The sequence below is a fragment of the Podarcis melisellensis genome, assembly GCF_964234715.1.
Source record: "Podarcis melisellensis genome assembly, chromosome: 10".
In the NCBI taxonomy this organism is placed as follows: domain Eukaryota; kingdom Metazoa; phylum Chordata; class Lepidosauria; order Squamata; family Lacertidae; genus Podarcis; species Podarcis melisellensis.
Window position 1 is genome coordinate 2,867,540 of NC_138542.1, and position 25,994 is coordinate 2,893,533.

Here is a 25,994-nt window from a genome sequence, read left to right on the forward strand (position 1 = left end):
GAGGTAAACCTCCAAAGCGTGCGAAGGGTAAACTTTGCACTGATTGGCTGCTTACGGACAGCGCCCTCCCAGGAGCGTCTCCTGATTGGCCGCTTTCGCCCAGCGGCTCGAGACGCAGTCCCATTGGCCGAGCTCCCGCCGAAGGTTGCTAAGCAACCTCACAACCGCTGAGTGGGGGAGGGGAAAGCGGCGCGCGCGGAGACGCTCCCGTCCGGGGTGAGTCGGGGCTCCGCGGGGCGGGCGGGCGGGCGGGGCTTCGGGGGGGGCCCGGAGGGAATCACGGCGGGGCGGGACGGGGGAGCGGGAAAAGGGGACCTTCCCTGCCCAGGAAATAAGCGTTGCTGATTAGGTGCCCAGTCAGCCCCGCCCACCTCTAGCTCCTTGGTCCCGCCCCCTAGGCGGAGCCCCGCCCCTTTCAGGGCTCAAATATCGCGATATCTCGACCGACAGCCCGCCTCCCGATTCCCTCAGGGGGGTTATCTTTCTATAAAAAAAAGAAGCAGCCAAAAGGGTTGTTTCTTTTATGGCTGTTGGGGAATTGTTTACGCTTTTAAGCTTTAAATGGCCCCTGGGAGAAGGAAGGGCGGGGGCGAGCCTTTCATAAACAAAAACTCCTCACTCCCCCCCCCAAGTTATGGTACTTGAGGCATTTCAATATATACTGTATTTTCCCGTCTATAAGATCCCCCCATGTATAAGACGAGCCGTATTTTTTGAGCCCCAAAGTAAGAAATCTATATTTTAAGCATTCCGTGTATCAGACGACCCCCAATTTTAAACTTAAAAAATTTGGGGGGGAAACATAGTCTTATACAGGGGAAAATATGGGGGAGAGAGAGAGCAATTCACAAGTAAATAAATGATGCCTTATTCCAAAGTGATTCCAAAAGCACATATTAGACCCTTCCTGGTTTTTAATTCAGTTAAACATTGGATTTCTTTGTATTCAAAGTTTCATTAAGTCACTCAAGAGGTACTTGCAGGCAGCAGTAGGTGAAAGTGCTCTACACACTTGGCTCCGTTTTTTTTGTTTTTGCAGGAGCTGTTATGGAAAACCCAGTAGCCTTCATGGATGGTAAGGGTGTACCATGTTCAGATTTCTCCTCTGAAGAAGCAGCTGTGTCAGACGTGCCTGGGACATCGTTCAGGAGAGAATCAGATAGCCTTGAAGACTCGTAAGTGGTGATAATACAAAGTCTTCATGTTAACATGCTAGTCAAGTTTGGTTTCATTCTTCACTGACAGATAATATAGGCCCACATATGAACAGAACTAAGAGAAAGTTAATCCTTCACAACTTGCAGAGTTTGCACTAAAACTTTGTGTTGTTTGGAATGCTGTATTTCTGTTGCCAAAGTCCATTTTATTGTATATAGCCAAAGGCCTTTATAATGTATAACAGAGAATAAAAGAAAAACATTAATCTAAAATCATACAACATAACCTGTAGCAGTTTACAACATAAAAGAAATGTACAACATTATATTTAAAATTGGAGTGCATTCACATAGCAGGAACGGAGCTTCTTGGCTGCCAGCGCAAATATGGCTACCTGGTGTGTAATATATAGATGTTTATCTTCTTGGGGTTCAACTGTCACTTCTGTGCAGATCGACCTGGAAGCCAATTAAGAATATAAATTCCCCTCTGGGCGTTGTATACAGGGGGAAAATCAGCAGATAGTGTGTGATGTCCTCTACCTGATGACATCTATATATACATTTGCAATCCATATGGAGAATTCCCTGATATCTCCCCTCTAAATATGCTGAGGGCATCTGTTGGAATCTTAGTTCTGCAAAGGCCCTGCGAAGTTGTGGAAAGGTCAGAGTCTCAAGGTAATGGAGCCTTGAGTGATTGGTCTTAATTTGGGGGTACCAAGTAGAGTAATGGGCGGCAATGATGGATACTCTGTCTTGGTTGGCATACTGATCAATAATCCAATTTCTAAGGTCACGTGGCTAAGGGCTAAGTAGTTCTCCATTTGAAGATTATAAGCCCTAAGCTTATATTGGCACTTTTCTGCCCAGCCCCCTGTCCTTAGTTGCTCTCACCAGCAGAGCTTAGTAAGAGTATGATACTCGAAGGCATTTAGCATGCACCAGTATCTCAGATAGGCTAGATCCATTCTGGCTGCTAGCAAGGGGAGGCACAACTCAGCTCTAAGGTGGGCTGCTGGTGTCCTGCAGGGAAACCCTAAAATCTTCCTCATAAATTTATTTTGTAGGCCCTCTATTTCAGATTTAACACCAGTTCCCCATATCTCAGTCCCGTAGCGCATTTGGGCTATGATTTGAGAGACAAAGATTTTAATAGCTGGGTTGATTAGCTGCCTGCCCTTTGAATGGAATAACCTATATAGCTGCCCAGTAGAACGACCAGATATTAGCTTAATTGCTTCTGTTTGATGACTTCTTTTGCCAATCAGCGTCTGTATGATGCTGCGAAATAAGGCAAGTGGAGGTCCTGAGAAGGGACTCTGTGTGCTAGGATGACTCTCTGCCAGCAGAAGGAGATGCACCAACGTCGACCTTGCCTGCTTGGGTACAGAAGAAAACACAAGGGGAAGGGGAATTGTACCCTATGGACACATGTCCTGAGATCCCAGTTCTCCTTTCCAAAGATCCTTTTTTAAAGCAAAGAAAAATTCCCACTTCACTGCTTAAGAGATCTCAATGGAAGAGAGAAATTGCACCCTGTGAAATTATACTACAAAGATGTCAGCTATTGTTTGCTGCCAGAAAGATCCTAGAGGAGAGGAAATCCAAAGCCACAGTCCATGACATCATATTTCAGCAACAAAGACTTGGCTCCCTTTTGCCAAATGCAGGATTTTGGAGAGGCAGAATATACCCTGTAAATGTCATGTGTCCCCACTCATTTGTCCTGCATTTTACATATAGCGTCATGTAGTTGATAGATTATTGTACTTAACACAGTTTAGAATGGGATATTGTTTACTTGTGTTTTAACAAACTGTAATTAGTTGACAGTGCTCATGTCTTTTTATATTCACATTAAGTTGATATTCACTTCTAACTCTCAAGCATTCTCCATACAATTGAAACTCTTTAAAAATTACTTTCAGCAAATTAACTGGTGATGTCTCTGGAGCAACAGCCGGTATTGACACCAAACCTAAATCCATACATCGTGCCAAGATATGGTCAGGTGAAGTTGAGAATCTCTACAGATTTCAGCAAGCTGGATATAGGGATGAAATTGAATATAAGCAAGTGAAGCATGTAGACATGGTAAGACTTCATAATTATGCAAGCATTTTGTAGTTTAGTGGCAAACATTCTGTCCTTTTAAAATATTGCATATAAATGTTTTCTATGACCATAATTCATTATTTTACATTTGTGTTCCCTGCCTGAACTGATTTGTCCCTGTGTACACCCTCAGAAAATGAAGAACAAGAAAGCTTTTAGGCTGTGTTAGGGGATCAGTAACCTTTCACTTGGAGTCTACCTCAAATGTCTTGTCCCATAGGAACCAATTTGGGAAGCTTCACTGGCTTATAAAAGCTATTGGTGTCTTTGTGAATCAGTAGCGGTTACTCAAATCACACTTCCATCTTAAGACGTATTTGCAGGTCTAGCAATCAGTGAACTGTACATTACCCTGATCCAACGGGATCAAGAGTTCATTGTCCATGTATACCAACCATGATTTCTTCCCATTCACAAAATTCACATCAGAAGTGAGGTGGAGTAACAGCAATCCTAGGCTTACTCAGAAATAAGTGTGATTGAGTTCAATATTCAATACTCAATACTCAGTTCTCAGTTCTCAATTCAATATTCAATACTCCTATTCAGAGCAGATCCACTGATTTCAGCAGGTCTGCTCTAAGTATGGTGTATGGGGTGTTGGGGAGGGTAGTACCTCTGATGGGGGACACGTCATGCTCCTTCTGGGGTAGTTTGTCCACCTTTGGTCCCCACTCTGCACTCAACTCTTACCTGTGGCTCCTAGAAGCTGTCAGGATGTGACAGTGGCCACACCCTGGGAAACAGCTTCAACTGACTGGCTAAACCAGGAGGAAGCTGGTGGGTCTCCAACCCCCCTGATAAGTTAGGGTCTTCCCCTGTAGGCCAAGACAGGCTCTGGTGGATTGAGTGGCTGAGACTGATAGTGGGTTCATCGGTCAAGAAGGCGGTTTTTGCACATGCTATGGATGCAAGTGAGGAGTAGACAGGGCTCACGAATCTAGGAAGGGAGCTCATCTAGAAGAAGGAAAACTCTGATCCTAAACCTCTGCTCCGTTGCGGGATACCTTTGGCAGAAGAAAAGGCTAAGAAGTACACCCTGCAGAATTCTGGAGTCCATAAGACTGTTGGATGGTGCCTTGTATGCCTCCTTCCATCAGCACCTGCAGCCAAACTGGTGCCAAACGTCTTGCTTTGCTTTCCTCTGTACCCCGTCAGAGAGACTGAGAGGAGGGTCTTGTTGTCTGGGCAGCCCAGGACCTCCAGACACACTGCCCAGGCTTGTGCTTCAGGGAAGTCATTTCAGTGCTGCTGGCACAACAGTTTGACTTCACCCTCCGACGTGCACTCCATTGTCTCTTGAGACAGATGGATACCAATAACTCTGAGTAGGACTCAGTTGGATCCTACCCCAGGTCCAGAAATTCTGACTGTCGTGATTTTGTGTGCATGCGGTGGTGGAACACGCAAACCTGTTTCCCTGACTTTTGATTACTATTTGGTAGGGCCACTGGGTGTTGTATGCAGGTCTCCACTTCGCCACCCAGATTGCTTTTTGAGTCTCTCAGGGTGCAGAAGAAATGTATGATACATGAAATCATTGGCTGGGATTCAAGGAATTGCATAAATAATTTCATATGCTCAAGAACACTTTGTACCAGCATTTTGTGAACGTCAGCTCCTCTCCTTACACATAGCATGCCATTATTGAATCGGAAGGGATGTTCTGAAGCATTTGGAGGGTTTGATATATAAACTGGAAAGCCAAATATCCCACCAAGCATGCCCAGCTCTTTGGGAGTGCTTAAAGTAGCTCTTTGGATCCTGGCCATGAGTACAGCTCAGAAGTGGCTCTTCATATCATTCAGCCATGAGAAATGGATTGTCTCTGCCTTTTAAACAACTGAATGGCTGATACTTAGTTTCACAGTGTGTGGAGGTTCTGGTATCCTTGACTAATCAACAGGAATCACACACTTAACAGGGGGAGGAGGAGAATTATGGTATTACAGCTGCATTTCATGTATGCTCCAGCTACATACCATACATCTGGCATTTGCCTGCTAAAGGATTGCCTGCACACCTTCCTGCCTGAGGAGCTGTTATGGTCATGCCCACTCCAGCAACAGTGAAACTAGCTTGGATTGTAAAGAGGCAGTTATTAGGGTGCTCTGGTGCTGCTCACCCTACTCAGTAAGGTTGAGCAGTGAAAATGTTTCCTCCCCAGGGGCACATGATTCCCCAAACAGGCTTTCGCACCCTCCAGCATCTCATTTTGAAGAATTAATCCCTGTTAAGATTGTTTTTCCCAGGTGAGCATTACAGAGTCCTTTGTAGTCACCCAATGCTGACAATAATGAGAATGAATGGAGCTGGACCTTTTAGCCTTCCAGCTTCTGACCCTTCAAAACCCCTAGGTTTTTTGAGAACCATAATGGAACATACGACTTTCTGTGTTTTGGATTTCATAAAAGCTGTTACCCTGGGAAATTCATATGTGCCAGATAACACAGAGTTTCTCCCATTTTGTTTAGAGCAGATTTTAGCTCATTTATTCATAGAGGAACTGAGCACCCTAAACTTACCATTGAAAACATTTGAAAGTATCCTTTACTAATTGAGATGAACAACCTGCAAGTGGATGGTGGTCACAAGACTGGATAAAACAGTAAAATATTGTGGAATTGAATTTGTTTTTGTTCACTTTGGTTCTCTGTATCACTTTATTCTTTCTGAGAATCCATGACATATTTAAGGTCTCACAGAGGGAGGGAAACAGCTTCATTTTGTGGAGGAAGCACAAGTACAGAGATGGTTATAGAGGTACAGAAGTGGGGAGCATCAACTTAAACTATTCATCACAGATTACAATCTAGATAGCTTATCAAATATACAAAATGTATTAATGAAACACAACCAGGACCTGCACCCGGCCAATCTGCCCATCATGCTGCACCATGGTTTGGTGTTCTGTCCATAAGCCAAGCTTCTGATTCTTACGCTCCCCAATTCCTCTCTGCCTCCTGCACAAATAAGGATGTAAGTATTTACTGTTAGTTTTCACAAGCTGTTACTTGTCATTACATACGAACTGGGGGTCACAGCTTAATTAATCAATTAATTATGCCAACCCCCAGGGCCCCAGCCCTTCATTGACTGGTCCCATATTACCTAGAGTATCACCATTTACATGGATGTATAGGGTGTTGGGGGAGGGGTTGTGCTTCTTCTGGTGCCGTTTGTCCCCCTTCGGTCCCCACCCTGCACTCAGCTCTCAACTGTGGCTCCTAGAAGCTGCCAACCTGCGACATTGGCCACACCCCAGGAAGCGGCTTTGAGTGGCCCCAGATGGAACACCTGAGGAACTGCCCCTCTCCTAACACTGCATGCACTGCACTTATATGTCGTTGCTGATGGGTACCTTTTTGCATTGTGCCGGCTGTTTGAAAGACATGTGCATACCACCCTCTTGTCCTTCTGCACACAGGTGGAAAGGTGGCCTGAAACTGGATTCGTGAAGAAGCTTCAGAGAAGGGACAATACTTTCTACTATTACAACAAAGAAAGAGAATGTGAAGACAAAGAAGTTCATAAAGTCAAAGTTTATGCTTACTGATTTTTGTTACGCCCCAGTGTTGTTGTTTTTCTAAAAGTAAAGCGCATTGAAATCCTAATTTTTTTGTTGTGAATAATCTGGAAAACATTAAACAAGTTGTTTTAAAAGTAGCTTGATCACTTTTTAATTATCTCTCCAGTCTTTCTGCAAAAAAAGAAAAAGACCATCATTATTTTTTTGAAACAATATAAAAAGACAGGTGAGAAATTGTAAAAGTGGGGTGAGATTCCAGTTGGCTTTTGGGACTCTGCAATCCTATGAGTCCCATTGATGGACTGTTGACTTGTTCAGGGTTCACACTGAGGCCTCACAGATGTGTCTGGTTGCGGCTTTGCTCCCTGACTTTATTTAGTTAAACTCTGAAAGCTGGACCACATCATCCCCCCCCCCCCACTAGGCTGCAGACACTGGTGTGGCAGGAGGAAAGAGGCCTGCAGCTCTGCAACCAGTGCAATACCCTGGTTGCTAACTAAATTTTCACAGGGGCTGCCCTTTTCAACTGAGCAAGGACTGGAGGGCCAGCACTATGGACTTAGTCCCACACATGCCAATACCTCACTCACTCACTCCCCTTTCTCTCTGCCTTGGGCTGGTTTGCTGCGTGGTCTAAGCAGCTGACACAGAGGGCTTTGCCAAGTCCACTCTTGCTATTTTTACATTGTGGCAGAGAGGGTCAAAGAGCAAAGTACAAAATAGTGTGAGAGTGCGGATAGGGCTCCTTTACATCAGGGTCTAAGATGGGCACCTTCTGAGCGGAGTTCTCCAGGTACCTACCTTTCCCTAATATATGGAACTTTGTTCTCCTCACTCCACTCACTGCAGTAAAGAAAGGGGTGACCTATTTTTCAGAGAGAATGGAACAGGGGCGTCAGTGTTGTCAACATGGAAACTGCCACAGCAAAACAGCTTTAATGTCAGGCTGCAAGATAAAATGTTACTGAAGAATGCTCCCATGTGTCAGCACTTGCATGGGTCTCTGGGGCAACACAAGTTGTGCTGGAGAAACAGAACAAGAAGTTTAGCTAAACCTAATTGGTTAACAAGTTACGAGAAAGGACTGTCCTCCATTTTTATGGTAGCTGAAAGTAAGTTTGCAGCTGCATTGTTGGCTCCTATAAATGAGTCCTGGGTTTCTACTTTGAGCTGCAGCTGTATAGTACTGAATTGTTTGGCATATCAAATGATGCCTGCTGAATACAAAAGTATCCTGATGATGAGTCTTGGAATAAATAAAATATAAAACTTGGTTACGTTGATATATAATGTAGCTTTATGGATTATGGCCTCAGTGTTCCTGCAGAACTGGAAGGAACACTCTGTCTCTGTGGAGTCTCTCTACCTTTCGGATATTAGCACTTCAGGGACGGCATGGAAAAAGGACAGGGAAGAGAAGAGTTTCTCAGGCAAGTTCCATAGTAAAGCACATGCACTACATGCAGAAGGTGCCAGGTGTAGACATCTCCAGCTAAATGAAACTCAGGCAGCTGGGCTCAAAGTGACCCCTGCCCAGGACCTAGAGAGCCACTGTGAGTCAGAATGGTCAGGACTAAGCCGTGGCAGAGCCATAGGTTCTGCATGTGCAATCTAATAGCCTTATGTGCTGTTGAATCCTGAAGGTGAGACTGGTCAGTCCTGGACACCACAGTGAAAACATCAATGAGACATTAACAGAATATCCAGTCTATACCATGACTTCTTTCTTGCTTCAATTTTGTGTTGTGCCCTTTTGATAGAAGACTTATATCCTAGCCGCAATAAAACTTTTGCTGAATACAAATCACCTGGGGAGGCATCATTTTGGCAGGATGTTGATTCAATTGCTAATAATTGATAGATGTTTAGACTGTTCATGCAAGGATGGCTTGAGCCTCTGTAGAGGTCTCCATCTGAGAGCCTGACCCCAAACTTGATTGTACCCCAGCTGGTGGGAGCCCCAGCCTTCCGCTGGTGGCTGGGTAGCCATGACCAGGTCATGGCCTGATCTCAAGTGGGCTGCAAGAGCAGCAATCCTGCCATACAATTATATGGTGAAAATAAAAAGAAATGGGTCTCCAAATGTATGTTTATGTGAAAGGTGGCTCAGGGCCTGAAAACTGGATTTTCATTTCAGCCATGGACTCAGTTTCTCAGCTATAGTTGCTAATGTGTAATATGAAAATAATCTGAGTTTAGTTTTGTTACGGCAAAAATCTGGGTGCGAGGCTGCTCTGCCACCCAGCTCATCGGACTAAGTCCGTGGGTCCCTGCGGAGGAAAATGAGCTCAGCCGGAGACAGGAGCAAACTGCAGAAGATCCAAGTTTATTGCGCAACAGGTTCAAGGCGAGATTGAACAGTGAGAAAGGGGTGACATGAGTTTTTGAAACTCCCTCCATGTCCCAGAATACAGTGCAAAACACGTCATGAATACATTAAAGAGAGGTTTGGTTACACAGATTACATCATGAATATATTAAAGGGAGGTTGGGTTACACAGATTAACATAAGGAGGAGGGAGGGGGGAATATGCAGAGCTGGAGATATGCACAGATAAACACTTCCTGGGGATGAGAAAACAATAGTCCCAAATATGCATAGTCTGCCACCTGACATTGTCTGGAGGAAAGGCTGATCAGAGCAATTTGAAAGGATTAGGGTCTTGACACCTTGCTTGAGGGATTTTGCTGGACAGGGGAAATGTGATGGAGTCCTAGGGTAATTGAGCAAACTGGCACGCTGATTTTCTATGAATTTTATAGATTTTAGTCCCTTTTGACATTGACAATTGGAAATAAATTGATATATTGTAGCGAAGAAGAAGGTGAAGAAGACATGCCCCCCCCCCTTCCGTAACAGTCCCCCATTCGGAGATAGATTTGCATTAAAGTTCTGTAAGAACTTGCAAATCTTTTCTCCGCACCCTAAATCTCGGTGAAGGTAGGGGTGCCGTGTGAGTGGGAATAGGCCCTAATGGAAAAGAAGGTTGGTTGAGCAGGGCAACAAAGGAGGGAGCAACACGGACCAATACAATGTATGTTTATGTTATATAGATATGCACTAAATAATAACTTTGTATCTATCATACTAGATGTGTGGGTTTGTGCAAACCTGAAGGGGACTTGCAAATCATGCCTCTTAAGGCCATTTGCAAGTATAGTAGTGCAGATAGCTGGATATAGGATATTGCATAAAGGAACACCTGTTGTATTTTGTTCAGTAGTGGTCTATGCTTTACATTTAGCAGGAAGGTCCACTATTGACTGGAAAAAAAAATGCAGTTTGCTTTGCCCCCCGCCATTTTGTGTTCTCAGGTGTCAAGGTAGCTCTTCTGTGGTCTCACGTGTCACAGTAGTGGCAATCCCTGGTGAATCCACTTAGGGCTTTCATATTAGCCATGTTGCCTGGCACCCATCACAGCTGGCACAGGTTTGGACACGTCCTGAGGGAAATGTCTTTACCTTGGCCTTTCTATGGGGTTTTATTTTAGAGGCTCTGGTCAACAGTCATGGGAAGTTGCTCACTTGCACTTAAAAGGACCAAAAGCTAATTGCAGCCTGGATACACATGCCCAATTCACACTGGGTCCAATTTGAATTTATCTTGCCCCATGGTTCTTAACTCTTCAAACCAATCTGTTAAAAGAAAACCATTCTTAAAAGGGGCACTTGTCCAAATAAGTCAATTTAACTCTATAAGGGATCATTCCTGCTAAATCAAGGCATATACACCTTCCTGAAGCTTCTCCTTGGTAAAGTGAGTTTTAACACATTTTAAAATGGGTAGGGAAGGTTGGCAGTGTGCCAGGTGGGACAGCGAAATGTGGTTATCTAAACATTGAACTACACAATAGCCTGATCCATTAGAAATCATAAATGTATGAAAATGCTCCATTGGGGTATAAGGAATAAGACAGTATACATTAAACATAAGACAATTACACACACACACACACACACACAAAAAAAATTCTTCCCTTTGTGGAAATAACACTGTCAAACACATTTCAACATTCCTACATAATAACACATAATACACAACAAACTAATTAAATATCAGTTGAATATAAGAGTCAAAAAATGTCCTTGCAATTCAACTCCTCCCCTCTTTGTCAGCCCCACTCCCCCGGCAGTCTATATCCTTTGAAAGAGATAGCTTTGGTGTCTTCTGTTGTGGTGGCGAAGCTTTTCATTGGATCTGTAATAACACACTTGTAGAAGTGATATCCTGTAAGGGCAGGGTGGACTTAAAAGACACAGTTAAAATAATAACAACACACACACACACACACACACACACACACACACACAATGACCTATGAGGAACCAAAATAAATAAATGCTAAGACACAGAATTTTAAGAAATCTGAAGTAAGAATGAAAATAAAAGAGTGTTTCTTGATGTGACAACATCGGCTAGAATGTTAATAGCAAAATACTGGAAAATGACTTAATGGCAATTTAAAGTTGTGCAAGTACCCAAGAACCTTGAACTGGGACGCGGGTGGCGCTGTGGGTTAAAGCCTCAGCGCCTAGGGCTTGCCGATCGAAAGGTCGGCGGTTTGAATCCCCGCGGCGGGGTGCGCTCCCGCTGCTCGGTCCCAGCGCCTGCCAACCTAGCAGTTCGAAAGCACCCTCGGGTGCAAGTAGATAAATAGGGACCGCTTTCTAGCGGGAAGGTAAACGGCGTTTCCGTGTGCAGCTCTGGCTCGCCAGAGCAGCGATGTCACGCTGGCCACGTGACCCGGAAGTGTCTTCGGACAGCGCTGGCCCCTGGCCTCTTGAGTGAGATGGGCGCACAACCCCAGAGTCTGGCAAGACTGGCCCGTACGGGCAGGGGTACCTTTACCTTTACCTTTAAGTACCTTGAACTAGCCAAAATGACAGAATTAATAAGGAATGCTCAGGCAAAAGGTAAACAAATACCATTCCACAAACAATGTTTGGTTATGCTTCGATTAATTTCATAGACATCATGGAAAAACGGATTAAATAAATGGAAACAGATTATTTGTAACTTTAAAAGTGTCAAAGCCACGAAGAGATGGAAGTCACTAATACAGCAGGGATTTCACAGAACAGAAAGAAAGTTAATACAGCAGGGATTTCACAGAACAGAAAGAAAGTTGTTGTGGGAGAAAAAAGGGACAAACACTTTGTTATCGGGGTTCACATATCCTGTTAAAAGGGAAAATTATTTCATGTGAGAAGCCTGTCAGGAAATGCTGTTCCTAAAATGCACACAAACAAAGTCTGTGATTTAAATCCCATTGAGGGGTGGAATTCTTTGATATTTACCTGTGAAAAGAATTTGGCATGTTAAGATTTCAAACTTGGGACACATTAAGGGTGATTTCTCTCAATGGTTTGTGGAATTCTTTGATATTTACCTGTGAAAAGAATTTGGCATGTTAAGATTTCAAACTTGGGACACATTAAGGGTGATTTCTCTCAATGGTTCCAAGTTTTACATAAACCTCCTCCCCCCCCCCAGTTCCCCCTCCTTCCTCTCTCTCTCTCTCATTTCTTTTCCTATCCTTTTTCTTTTGCTGATCTAGTCTCTGTGCATGTGTGGAGTTCATGTCTCAGCAAACCTTTTATACTATTGAAATGTTGCATCTTTTGGCAAAATTAGAATTTGAATAAGGGAAGGGTAAGGAGTAGATTTTAAAAGAGGGTTAGATTTAAAACAAAAGAGAGAAACTCAGCAATTGAAGTATTCACCAACAAAAGCTAGCAATTTCAGCCCAAGCAAAGCGACTGCTTCCTTTATGTACAGGAAAGGGCTAATATTCCTCTGGCCATTCGTGGAACAATGCCGCGCCCTTATATATGGGAAAAAATGGCCAGAGTCAGAATTCATAGGATTTTTTAATTTATTTTTTTTTAACATTCTAAGTTTTTCGGCCTTACCATTTGCAGACAAAAATTTTCCTGCCCCTTTATTTACAGGATTGGTCAAGGCCCATATGTATTGGTCTGATTTTCAAATAGTAGACAAAATGATAAACAAAATGATAAACACTGTAATCACTCAAATGCTTGGTATTACCAGTTGTGCTTCAAAACATCACAGCTTCACCTCTCACCTTTTTAAAACTAAAGAGCAAAGCTAGGCTGAATTTCAACTCCATCACCACACCAGAATTTAAGAATTTACCCTGCAATTTACCCTGCAATGCTTGCGGACACATGTCCTTCCACACAGCCACAAATTGGGAGAGTTGAAAGGGACCCTGGGGTCATCTAGTCCAACCCTCCAAAATAAAGGGTTCACAGCAAGATTTCACAGCAAGATTTGTACTACACACACATACTTATGTACACAGGCACTACTGGGGAAGAGAGCACAATCAGTGCTCCTATCATGTACTAAGGAAGAGGAAAATAAAAATTCCCAACTTATACAGAACCCTTTAGCAGATCTTGAGATTAGTTTGAGTTTACTTCCTTAGACGTGCAAGTTCCTTAGAGTGCAAGTTCCTAGACAAATGATCTTTAGAGAAAGATTGAAGTGAACATTTTCTTAAGATAGGGAGAGGATCTCTTATAAAGCATAGTTAAAATAGCCATAGATTTGATTTAAAGGGAATACAAAAGTGACAATTTTCCTGAATTTGCAGAGGAATAGTAAGCCTAATCTGAATTTGCAGAGGAATAGTAAGCCTAATCTGAATTTGCAGAGGAATAGTAAACCTAATCTATGCCCCCCCTTTTGCAGTTTCCTTTAAAGGAAGCTTACTCGGAAGTAAATTTACCTGGCACAGAAGAAGAGGAGAAAAAAAAACCCTGAAAGAGACAGAATGAAACAAGGGGGGGGGGCATGTCTTCTAAGAAAAGAGGCCTGATATCAGGAGCCTTACAATAACTCTTCTGTCCAACCAAATCAAAGTTAAAACTGGACTCAGATATTTTCTTAGAAGGAAGACCATACTTTCATAGGCATGTGCTTCATGAAATAAATACACTGCATTTTAGCTTGAGAGAGCAGTTGTGCTCACCTACGCTTTTGCAGCAGAAACATCTAATTCACATTAGAAACATTCACATTCCAAAATAGACTGTAGACTCACGATCTGAAAAGTTGCGGCAAAGCAAGAGGTGGGGTAAACATTTGCACCCTTCATTCTCATCTTGTCTTATTTAGGACTGATAAGGTCCAGCATAGCTTCCTTAAATTTAAAATTTTGAAGCAAGCTTGCAGTTTAAACTATGCGCGCTTAAGAAAGGCAGTCTGTCAGAGACAGAAGGAACAGACAACACACATAACAGACAACATGTAAACACACATATTCTCATATATGTATTAACACACAACACACATAACAGACAACATGTAAACATATATACTCTCATCCTTTAGTTGGTTATTGCAAGGAGTTGGGCTGCTTCCTTTAGCTTCATTAAGTGAAATTAGTAGGAAGGTCCCACATGGTTTTAAGAGCCTCCTTGCCTCTTCAAACACCACCAGTTAACCAGCCGGCCAACGCAATTCGGGCTTGGCGGGGGCGGTGCTGGCGGGCCAGATTTCAGAACAGAGGTCCTCTAATTTTGTTTCAATAATAATTTGTGGCCAGGAATCGACTTCCAATACGTGATGACAAATTGTAGAGGAGAGTCAGGGTCCTTCCGGGACTGAGATGGCTTTCTAGAAGCCTTCCTCCCAGAGTGAGCCCGCTCGTGTTTGGAAGCCTGGGTACCCATTTTATGTTTCACGCGTGTCTAAGTGGAAAGGAAGAGAGGGAGAGGTCGGTAAGGATTGGTATATCTACGAGATTGGTAGACCTAATACAGGGAATTATAGTGAGCAGGAATTTATAGTAAAGAGGGTTTCAAGTCGCTTGGCAACTTTAGTAGGCTTTTTTAAAGAGCTCTAGCTATCCGGTATATTTCCTTCCTATTTTCCTTTTCTCAATATCCTGGGGTCCTTCTTCCACTCTGCCTGATCCCGCCCAATCCTCCCTGGGCTATCCCTCCTGGCAACCTCCTACCTATCGTTAGACTTCTCAGGAAAGGGGCCCTACTGGACGCCCGCGCCGTGCGGTGCCAGATCGGGTGATCCCTGGATAGGGTTCTGGGTCGAAAATCCCCCTTGCTTTCGGAAGCGGGCTCACAATAAGTGGCTCCGACCGGTGCGGCTGGGATTGGATAGAAAGCAAGACCACTTCCTGCCCCCTAGCAAGGATGCTCGGGAAGTTCGGAAAAAGAACTCCAACCCCTTGCTTTCAACTGGGATACCCGTTGCGGAGAGTCGGCTATCTTTCAAGTCGGGTCTCTCCGTCTTACTTTCGGGCTCCCAATTGGTGCGGCTGGCTGGAGAAATATAGAGAAAGAGATAGAGCTCAGAACCCCCCTTTTGGGTCGAGCAGCAGTCCACGGTCTCTCTCACCAATTGGACCAAGAGACAGGCGAGAAGGAGCGATAGAGAGGAGGGCAGAGAATTCAGTTGCCAGGAGATTTCCACCCCTTTCCCACCAGTGCACTGGGTTTTTCCTTTTCCTTATACTCACGTGTTTTCCATGATGATCCCGGGATTGATGAGTAAGCCGGCTGGATCCCTCTTTGCTCCCCGGCTGAACTCCTGGGGCTTTCGATTACCGCCCGGAAGATGGCCGGGGGTCCAAAGGATCTTCCCAGGCAAAATGGCCTGGTGCCGGCTGAAGATTTCGGGGCCCCCGGTCAGCAACGCGGGAGAACCGCATGCCCCACGTTGGGCGCCAACTGTTACGGCAAAAATCTGGGTGCGAGGCTGCTCTGCCACCCAGCTCATCGGACTAAGTCCGTGGGTCCCTGCGGAGGAAAATGAGCTCAGCCGGAGACAGGAGCAAACTGCAGAAGATCCAAGTTTATTGCGCAACAGGTTCAAGGCGAGATTGAACAGTGAGAAAGGGGTGACATGAGTTTTTGAAACTCCCTCCATGTCCCAGAATACAGTGCAAAACACGTCATGAATACATTAAAGAGAGGTTTGGTTACACAGATTACATCATGAATATATTAAAGGGAGGTTGGGTTACACAGATTAACATAAGGAGGAGGGAGGGGGGAATATGCAGAGCTACACCGGATTAACATAAGGAGGAGGGAGGGGGGAATATGCAGAGCTGGAGATATGCACAGATAAACACTTCCTGGGGATGAGAAAACAATAGTCCCAAATATGCATAGTCTGCCACCTGACATTGTCTGGAGGAAAGGCTGATCAGAGCAATTTGAAAGGATTAGGGTCTTGACACCTTGCTTGAGGGATTTTGCTGGACAGGGGAAATGTGATGGAGTCCTAGGGTAATTGAGCAAACTGGCACGCTGATTTTCTATGAATTTTATAGATTTTAGTCCCTTTTGACATTGACAATTGGAAATAAATTGATATATTGTAGCGAAGAAGAAGGTGAAGAAGACATGCCCCCCCCCTTCCGTAACAAGTTTAAAGGAGAGCTGGGCAGATGAAAAAGAGTGGGTGCAGTAATCGCACGGGCTATCCATCCCCCCAACCAGTCTTCCAGACAGTGGCAGGACCTGGCAGGGAGAGGGATAGTTACGCAAGTCACAAACCAAACGGTAAGCTGCCACACCTCCTTTCCTGGGACAACCCTCAAATGGGGTCCAAGGAGGAGAACCCCCCTTCAATATTTACCAGGTTGCCCAGACCTGTGTCACTGTACCGTGATGCAGACAGAAATCCAACAGGTAGATGTACCAAGTGCTCAGGCACCGGTTTAGCTTCTCCGGCAAAAGTCCTTTTCCAAATTTATTGAAAAAGCTACTCAGAGAGTAAAAGCTTGCACATTTCTTAAAAGGTTACAAACAATAAAATAAAAATGTTGCACAGTATCACTAACTAAAACATACTCAGAAAGTATCAGTAGTTCAAAGCATAGCAAGAAGTCACAAAGTCCGTTCTTCTGGTCAAACGCCCTCAGGCGAACTCCACGGCAAGGTAGTCTGCCATTTGCGTCTGAATTACCCAAGCCTTTATCCTTGAGAAACCCCATGTGGAATACAGGTTTAGGAACCAATCATTTCTTTGGGTTAATTACCAAATTGCCAATGGCTGTATGATGAGACAATAACTCCTGATTGTCAGAAGACCCACACAGCTGAACTTTGTTTATTCTCAGAGACCTTGAGATGAAAAGAGCCCTCTTCCCATTCTCAGACTATTCTGACTTATCCCAGGCTCCTGATAGCCTTTTCACACCCAGTCCACATTCAGGCCCCCAGCTGCCAGGATCTGTAAATCAGATAACATCCCATCCTGCTTAGAGTCAGGAGCCAATTTGATTTACACTTCTAAAGACTGGGAGTTTTACAGTTAAAGAGACCAGATGCCCATTCCCCAGAATCCCACAGTTTCAGCTCTCCCACAATGCCTCACTCTTGTGTGAACCAAAGTTTGAACATACTGTACTAACATTTCCCAACTTCACTACAGTGGGAGATTTTCAAAAACTGATTAGCAGCAACAAAATTTCTCTCCACCCTGTTAACTAAAATGAAAGTGCGGTGTGGGGCAAGGGGAGCTGAAGTGGATCTGTGTGAAAGGACTTGAGACAAATTATGGGCTGAACATTTTCTCAGAGGCTTCCTGTTTCCTTAATTCTAAGGGTACCCAAGTCCTCCGATGTCATGATACTGAGCCGAACAAACCTGAAATCATAAATGGCATTAAAAAATAAGGCTCGGTCATGGCAATTGTTCCATATGTGCTAAAAGTATTGCTTGCTCATCTATAGAATTTACTACACAAAACAATCAGATAAATGAGGACACTTTTTTGGGGTGGTTTTGAGACCACATTGTTAGGTAAATATTGATGGAATAGGAAAAATAATTGTGACTAGAAACAATTTTATTGAAAATAAATGTTTTGTAATAATCAAATTAGAATTACCCTGGGATCCTTTTGGGAACAGTACTGGATCAAGCAGACTTAGGGATGAGGAAACATGCTTGTTCCTTGTTTTGTCTCCAATCAGAATCTGATCAGGGTTTTGCATTCTGGCCAATTCTAAACTAACTAAAGTTGCCAGCTTACCCAGAGTGCTGCTTTTCAAACCCTGGAAATCCTCCCCCCAAACCACATACGTATCTCCCCTTGCAAGGGAGCCTTTGTGGAGTTTTCTTGAGTGCACTCTCAATACATACATGCTGATTGTGCCAGTGTGAATTGAGTATATGTATTCCAGAAATGGTCATGCATTGCACACTGATTTCTCTTCTGAGGAGCTCGCAAGCATTTGCCATGGAACCCTTGCAAGTTGCAGATGATTTTGAGGAGAGCCCTCAATTCATGTTACCCTGCAGCAACTGAGAACATACCTCAGAAATATACCCATAACCCACTAGAACTCTAGATTGCAGCAAAGAATGTCTGTCTTTCATGTAAGCTTCCCTGCCATTATGGTCTGTCTTACTGAGGAACCCATTATGTCTTCCTACAGACCTTGGGGCTTCCGTGAAGCACAGCTTGAAAAGTGCTGCCCTTGAATGTAGTCTACAATGCGCAGGGTTTCTGTGGCAGATGCCCATGTGTTCCTCAGCAGACAAGCTGATGTGGAACATGCTCTGAAGATAGAAACCACCAACTTGCAATATAAAAGACGCCTTTTATGTAACCCAATTGAAGGTGGTATGGGGTTCCAGCTAAGTGCTTGACGGATGAGCATAAAGATCCCTGGGCACAGACCCCAGCCTAGTCTTGTTCTCTCCATATGGTGGCTGCAGGGTCAGGTTTGGGCTTGGAAGTCTCAGGTTCAGATAGGGTGCTTCCAGACTGCCGTTATCAGGTTTTGGCAAATTTAGGTTAATTGGGAGCTCTTGTGCAATGAACCCATTTTTCCAAATCAGACTTTTTGTGATTAAAAAAAGGATGAGAAAATGCACTGAAAACTGGGAGATGAGACTTGCTCATCTAACTTCTGTACAAACAAACCAGGATGAATGTTCATTAATGTTGTTTAATCTTTCTGCAAACAAATGAGGATGAATGCTCAATAAAGAGGTTGGAAGCATCTCCAGGTATAAGAAGCTCCCTGCAGGATTGTAACCAAATCACAATCTTTTACTCCAAGCTATTTCATAGTGTTTTCTTTTTAAAAAAGAGAGAGACTATAATGTTATTCTGATTTTTTTGCATTGAAGGTTAGATGCTAAGGTGTCAGTAACCGGAGAGTCCAGTACTTTGCCTCAGTTTGAACTACAGAGCTTACTGCCACTGCCAAAGGGGCTTCGCTGACCTGGACTATCCTTTCAGCCTTTAGCCCACTTAAGAAGCAGATAAAAAGAAAAAAGAGACAATGGACACTGACACTGAGCTACAATTACCTCAGTGATGTTTGGAAGGGTTTGAGAAGACGGCGTGTTTACATTTCAAAACTGGTTTAACTGTCATGGTTTCTCCCTATGGAATCCTGGGAACTGTAGTTCTGTGTTAGGCTTCAGGCTTGTCTAACAGAAGCAACAACCCCTTCAGAGCCCTCACAAAAGAATGAGATCTGCAGATCAGCCCCAGACAGGTGAGCTTTCAAACAAGTCTGATAGACACTGCTAGTGAGGTAATCCCTGCCTCAGTTGCTCATTAGTAGAGTTTAGGTAACATAGTAGTCGTGCGGGTTTGCCAATATAATGGAGTTGAGGATGTGCCCATCAGACCACATGGCTCAGTATAAATACAGCAAGTCATAAAATAAATACATTGTGATGGGCAGGCTGGAAGATTTCCTCTTCCAGAGTATTACATCCTATTCAAACTGATTTTATGCATCATATGACTGATCCCAGTAACCTTTGAGCAGAACCAACAGAGAGCGTTTACTTTGTGAATTATAGTTTTCAATGGTTAATATTTGGGCCTTATATTTTTGCCTATGAATATTCCTTATCATGTGACAGCATATTGCCAACATGTAAACAAACACATCCATTCATTAATTAGGAATGCTTGCTCAATTTACGTCCTTGGGGCTCAGCAGATACCACAAAGAATTGGCCCACTTCTGATTCAGAATTATCACATGAGATGATGAAAAGTTTCCTGAAGTGTTTGCTGAAGTCACAGACTAATGCCGTTTTCACCCACCTTCCCTTTCAATGGATATATTTGGTACATTCAACCCAAGCTCTTACTCTTTCATTTACGGACCTGTATGTAGCTAAGATAGAAATATAATGTATTTTGCACTTATTAATGCACTGGTGTGCCAAACTCCTAGGAAATTCCATTACTGCACTGCACTGAGAGTTATTTCAGGAGCCGAATGCTCTGAATGATGTTTATTCATCATTGACAGAGCTCTTTGAGATCCTCACAGTGTCTGCCTTGAAAAGGTCATGGCATGCTAATTTCCCTGGCTTTCAGTGCCAGCAATAAAAGCACATTTTTGGCTATCAATCCTCATCATCACCATTATCATAGCCATCCTGTTGTTGCTCTGTGTTGGTAGGTGGCAAATGAAAAAAACAACAACCACAAAGAGAAATGAAGAGCAAAGTCTCAGGTCCCCTGAAATAATTGAGAAAAGGAAAATTTGCTAAGGAATTGCACTGGCACTCAAAAAGCATCAGGACATTTTAAAGAAAGAAAGAAAGAAAGAAAGGAGACAGCATGGATGGGCTCACTTTGGTCTCATGTGATCTACCTATTCCTGTGCTGGAAAGCCAGTGGTCCATGGCATGTGCAATATATTTTCAGCGGAAGAGGGCATGATCAAGATCTCTTAAGCAGGGATGGGGAATCTGTGACCCTCCAGATATTGTAGGACTCCAGCACTCATCATCCTGACTACCAGCCATGCTGCCTGGGACTGGTATATGAGTTATGTTGCTGTCCGAATCCACCATTCTTTGCAAGAATCCCAGGAATCTAAAGCTGCTAGTCAACTGATCATGCATTAGGTAACATAAGGACCACCTTGTGTTCACCTCTGAGCAATATTCTTTTTTGCATAAGGCACTGTAGAACAATAAAAAATACAGGTCCAGATGGAACAAGGAGCCAGTGTAAAAAGCCACAAAGAGGCCTAAGAGGACAAGTGGGAACACTGAGCTGTGTTGCAGAAGAACAAAAACCAAAGGCTGAGAGGGAGAAATAGGGATGCAAGACTACATTCGTAGCTCTCAAGTCAGTGCTTTCCCCCACTAAATTAGTGGGTGGACCATTCCGACTTCTGGGCTTGCCCTCCATGGGGCCAGTCCCATGACATCATCAGTTGATGTGGGGCCTTCGTAATTCTGGTATGCATGTGTGCTGGGCCTGGGGGTAACCCATGCAACGTGGTCCAGGACCGGTCCAGAATCCAAAGGTTCCGCTAGTCGTCAGTCCGACAGGGCCAAGGCAGGACACCAAGCAAGGACAGGTGCAGGATCTGGCAAACAGCAATGTCGCTCCCACAACCTGGGGCGGGGCCCGACAGCCTTTTATCTTTGTCGGGGTAGCAGCCGGTCCTCATCCCCCAGCAACTCACCTCCCTGTTTCGCCTGAAGGTGAGCACTCTTCCTGCGAGTACTCAGGTCTCTCCTTCTCTCAGACCTTAGTCTCTGCAGCTCGGGAGATGTCGGTGTGTTACTAGACCCAGGGGCCTCCTCAGCCTCCCCTGACCAAACTGGTAGTGGAACAGCTGTAAGTGATAGCCCAGCTGAAGGCAACAAGGTAATCTGGAGCCAGGGCAGGCTAAGGCCCCTGACTCAGCCCAGCTGGTGCTTGTTGCAGGGGAACCTGGGCAGACTGGTGCGCTTCAGGATCAGGCCCTAGACTTGGTTCAAATGATGCCTGAGGCAAAGGATCCGGTGCAGACTGAGTCTCCTCTAGTTCCGAGTCCCAGGCCATCACAGCATGCTGCTTCCATTGGTGCCATGGGCATCTTTATCATGATTGATTTTGCATTGTGCATGTATGCGCACCGTCATGAGGTCTGGGATTGTGTGCTAGTAGCCACCACGAAACAGCAGGAACAGGTACAAACTCAGTGGGGAGGACAATGATGAATGTGAAGATCATTTGGTGCTTCAAAGAGGTCTGCCTGATTTTGCCCTCAGGCCTCAAGATATGTCATCACAAGATCAGAGCACTGGATTTTCTGGTTCCACTATGACTATTTACTCATATCTGTGCAATAGGAATTTTCTAATGTTTAGTGAATACAGATATGCATGTGCTGATAGACCACCCTTGGAAAATATTGCAAATGCCCCCAAACTCAAATATGTTGATAATCATCTAAACACTGTTGTATTGCCTGCAATAATGGGTATTTTTAATTTTGCATATATAATTCATGTGTAAAATACAAAGTACTTCTGACGCACAAATCATGATCTAGTAACTTGATAACTTTCTGCCTTTTCAGAACATACAAATGATTCCTTGTGGGCTAAGCAACAGGGCTACTCCCAAAATCCTCCAGATTAAGAGCACTTGGGGCATGATGAGTCTGGAGAGATCCTCACAGAGATTTGAATCACGTGCTGGTTAAACACAGAAACCACCGCAGTGTTTCATCTTTGGGTGTGTCAGGAACCTTTCAACAGTTTGATTTCACTTCCAGTCAAGGTGCACTGTTCTTTGCCCAGCAGTTTCATGACTGGATGGTCAATATGAAATTAAGGGGTTCGTCAGACTTCAGAAACACCACTTGAGTGAACAATGCTCTCAGCATGCGAAGATGATGGTGCTTGAGAGGTTAAGGAAGTGGATACCAACACGAGAAATTTCTCACAAATTGTACTTTGGAATTACTCAAGGTCAGGTACCATTCAGGCTCTCTCAGCTTCCAATAACTTTTCCAAGACGGGCTCTTTGATGTGCCAAGGCACCCACTAGAAGTGGCATCAGCTTTCCAAGCCAATAAGGTTGCTCCTATTTGCAAAATCTAAACCACTCAACAGGTATAGGTGGCCAAGTCTCCTGTTGTCTCATCTTTCCTCCCTCCCTCTTTTCCTTTTAAAAAATTATGGTTAAATCACAAAGCTACCAGGGGTCCAGTTTACTCCTGTTGAAATGATTTGGTAAGTGAAAATATCAAGCATTCAAGCTAGCTGAGGTCAATTATATATCCCTAACAATTTATTAAAATAGAGGAGAAGAAGAAGAGTTTGGATTTAATATCCCGCCTTTCACTCCCTTTAAGGAGTCTCAAAGCGGCTAACAATCTCCTTTTCCTTCCTCCCCCACAACAAACACTCTGTGAGGTGAGTGGGGCTGAGAGACTTCAAAGAAGTGTGACTGGCCCAAGGTCACCCAGCAGCTGCAGGTGGAGGAGCGGGGAAGCGAACCCGGTTCACCAGATTACGAGTCCACCGCTCTTAACCACTATATCATGCTGGAATGTAGCATTTTGCTTGTATCATAAATTCCATTTTGTTGTGGTTATACCACTTCAAAAGTACTGCAGTATATTTGCCTCCCCATTTTTGTCATTTTTTAAAAAATGTACATCTCTGTGTCTAGAAAACAAACAAACAAATTATAACAGAGTAAATTATACCCTTGATGTGAGAGTTAACATTTTCATTTTGCAAACTTGCAACACTAGTTCTGTGTGTGATGCTATTTTGAAAGGGGGTACATGCTCAAAAAACAATGCAATGCTGAGCATATCAGGTATTGAATCTTATAGGTCACACTCACTCTGGAAAATGCTGAGCAAATGTCAACATTTTCTCACTCAGGCCTTCCCTAGCCCTTAAGGGCAGACCCTATTTTATGTGTTGGAATCCTTCCTCTTTTACTTTTTCTTTACACTTTTATACTACTACATCATTGCTTTTATGTTGTTTTATATTGTACATTGTTAACAGATTAAAAAAGTGGTTTATAAATGCTTAAAATGTTTATTAATTTACAAAGGTATTTGTATACCGCTTTCTTACAATATCAGGGATAAAACTGTTAGCACATCTGCAAAGCTTAGCAGAGCTTGGTATGGTTTCGAAGTGGATGGGAGCACCGTGGGCTGAGGTTCCTCCACTGCATTAAAAAAGTTATTACTTTTAGATCATTTTTCTTTCTGAGTAAACCCAGGTGCATATATTGTGTCTGTAGAGCCCTTTTTCTCCAAACGAGATGCAGTTTGTATGCATGCGGATGGATGTGCAACAGTCAGGCAGCAAGCCAGCAGGCGGGCAAACGGAATGAGTCTCCCGGGATGAAAAATCCTCCTTCTCGTTTCCTTTGAAAACTCTGCCCAGCCAAGGCGAAGGCGCTGCCCAGGTGGCGCCTCGTTCCCCGCCCGGAGGAGATCAGGGTCCTGGGACGCGGGCGGCTTTCCTTCTCCTCTCTCTGCCTCTCCCGGACCAGCCCCCCTCCCTCCCGATTTGCAGCAAGGGGCGGGTCTGGCCGCGTCGCCATTGGCGGAGCCGAGCCCATGAGCTCACAGAGGAAGGCCGGGCTCGCCTTAAGGGCGGCTGCTGCTCCCGCCGCCGCCGCCGCCGCTGCTGGTTTGCGACACTTGCGAGAGGAGGATTATCCGGCCGAGGGAAGCAGGAACTCTTTCCGCCAAGGGGCTGCTTCTCTCGGGAGCCTCGCGCCAGGTAGGGGCGAGCGCGGGAGGCGGCGGCGGCGGCGGCCTTCCTTTGCGGAACGTTGTGTTGCCATTTGCGGGGGGGGGGGTCGCACGTGGTTCTCCCCCCCCTCGGAAGCCGGGAGGGAGCTGCAAATGTCTCTTTATGGAGCTCTCCCAGGCGCTGCAGGGGCGCCTCTTCCTCAGCATCCTGGCCGGCCTTGGGGGGCGGGGGGGGGGGGCTGCTGCAACTCAGGCCGCCGCCGCCGCAGATCCCCGGGCAGAGAAGGGCTGCTCAGTCCTGGGCTGGCGGCGGCGGCTGCTTCCCCGGGGGAGGGAAGAGGAGGAGGAGGAGGGACCTTCGAAAGTGCTGGAGGGACAGCCAAAGTTTGTGGCGCTTTGGTTGAACATGGAAGAGGTCCTTCTAGAATCTGGGCCGCCGCCGGTATCCGGCTGTAAGAAAAGCTGGTTTAAAACGGGGGAGGAGACGTGAGCCCCCCCCGCCCCGCGGCAGGATGTGTAGGAGCAGCCGGTCGCCTCTTCGTCGGTCAGCGTGGTGGCTCCCGCATCTCAGCGCCAGGGGATCCCTCTGGCTGGGTTCTTCGGTCGAACCAGGTGCAGTTTTTTGTTCTCAGTCCCGGGGTTAAACTGCCCCTACAGCTCTCCTGTCATTGTGCATATTTCCTCAAATATGTTTATGTAAAATGATTTGCATGCCATCTTTTCACAGTTCAAACCGTGCTCCAGGTGGCACCCCAAAAAATGTATAATTGCAATGTAACTAAAGCAGCCATAAATAAATTAAATGTTAAAAAAATACACAACCAAACTGAGCTGTATAAATTGCAGGGTCTAAAATAAATATTCAAAATATTTAAACAGCAACAGCCTCCACCCACCAACAAAACCTTCTAAACAACCCCCCAGCGGAAGAGTCTGCTCAGCAGTCTCTGCCTCTGCAGCTGGAGTCAATCTGCCCCCCCCCCCGGACAGGTGCTGGGCCTCCCTCCCAGTTCTGGCCACAGCCCCTGCGCAGCTCCTTGGGAGTAATGGCTCTGGGCTTGCCTCCAAGGAAGCCTGCCGGGGCGGGAAGCAGGAGCGTGTCTCTTTGCGGACTGCGGCTGTGCTCTCCTGCCCTTTCCCATCCCATAGGCAGAGGCGCTTCACCTGGAAAGGTGGCTCTTGCCTGTGACACCTGGCAAAGAAGAATTTGTATCTGCTGCGCTTGCAGTGCAATGAGGTGACAGGTGCTGAGACAGTAGGATGGACTGGGCCACTTGAGCTTCAGGGAGGTTGCTGCTGCATGTGAGCATGAAAGGGAAATGCTCCCAGCCGGAAGGAAGGTTCTGCAGCCTTGCTTTCTGCATGGGGTGCTCTGGTTTTCTGTTTGCAGGGAGAGTTCGACACAAGGCAGCATTCGGAGCCGTAACCCCCCTCTCCTTCTGCAGTCTGAAGTGGTCACAACAGCCCATTCTATTGCCTCTGAGTTAGGCCATTGGTCACGCTCAGTATTGTCTACTCTGGCTGGCAGCCCCTTGGCCAGGGTTCCAGTCTCTCCCAGTCCTACCTGGAGATGTTAGAGATTGAACCCGGAACCTTTGGGATGCAGAGCAGCTGCTGTGCCTCTGAGCTGCATCCTTCCTGCACCTCTTCTGTGTGCATAAAACAGGCCAGAGAGAGGGCTTGTAGGGG

General features: G+C 45.1%; 1 protein-coding gene and 1 long non-coding RNA gene across 3 annotated transcripts; one reads left to right on the plus strand and one right to left on the minus strand.

Annotated features, from left to right (window-relative positions):
• Positions 1-82: 82 nt before the first annotated feature.
• MEIG1 (meiosis/spermiogenesis associated 1) lies at positions 83-6,941 on the plus strand. 2 transcript variants are annotated; one of them, XM_081927901.1, is made up of 4 exons: positions 83-216; positions 1,040-1,175; positions 3,089-3,254; positions 6,703-6,941. In XM_081927901.1, the coding sequence occupies exons 2-4, from the start codon at positions 1,048-1,050 to the stop codon at positions 6,829-6,831; spliced, it is 423 nt and encodes a 140-aa protein (XP_081784027.1). In that variant the 5' UTR covers positions 83-216; positions 1,040-1,047; the 3' UTR covers positions 6,832-6,941. The 2 variants fall into 2 exon arrangements, with proteins under 2 accessions (XP_081784027.1, XP_081784028.1); XM_081927902.1 differs by lacking the exon at positions 83-216 and adding an exon at positions 407-511 and having other exon boundaries at positions 1,043-1,175.
• Positions 3,837-25,977, minus strand: LOC309379069. Its single transcript, XR_014172340.1, has 4 exons — positions 25,870-25,977; positions 7,606-7,669; positions 6,829-6,975; positions 3,837-6,238 (listed from the first exon to the last, which is right to left on the minus strand). It is a non-coding gene; the product is annotated as an uncharacterized lncRNA (long non-coding RNA).
• Between the last annotated feature and the right edge of the window lie 17 nt (positions 25,978-25,994).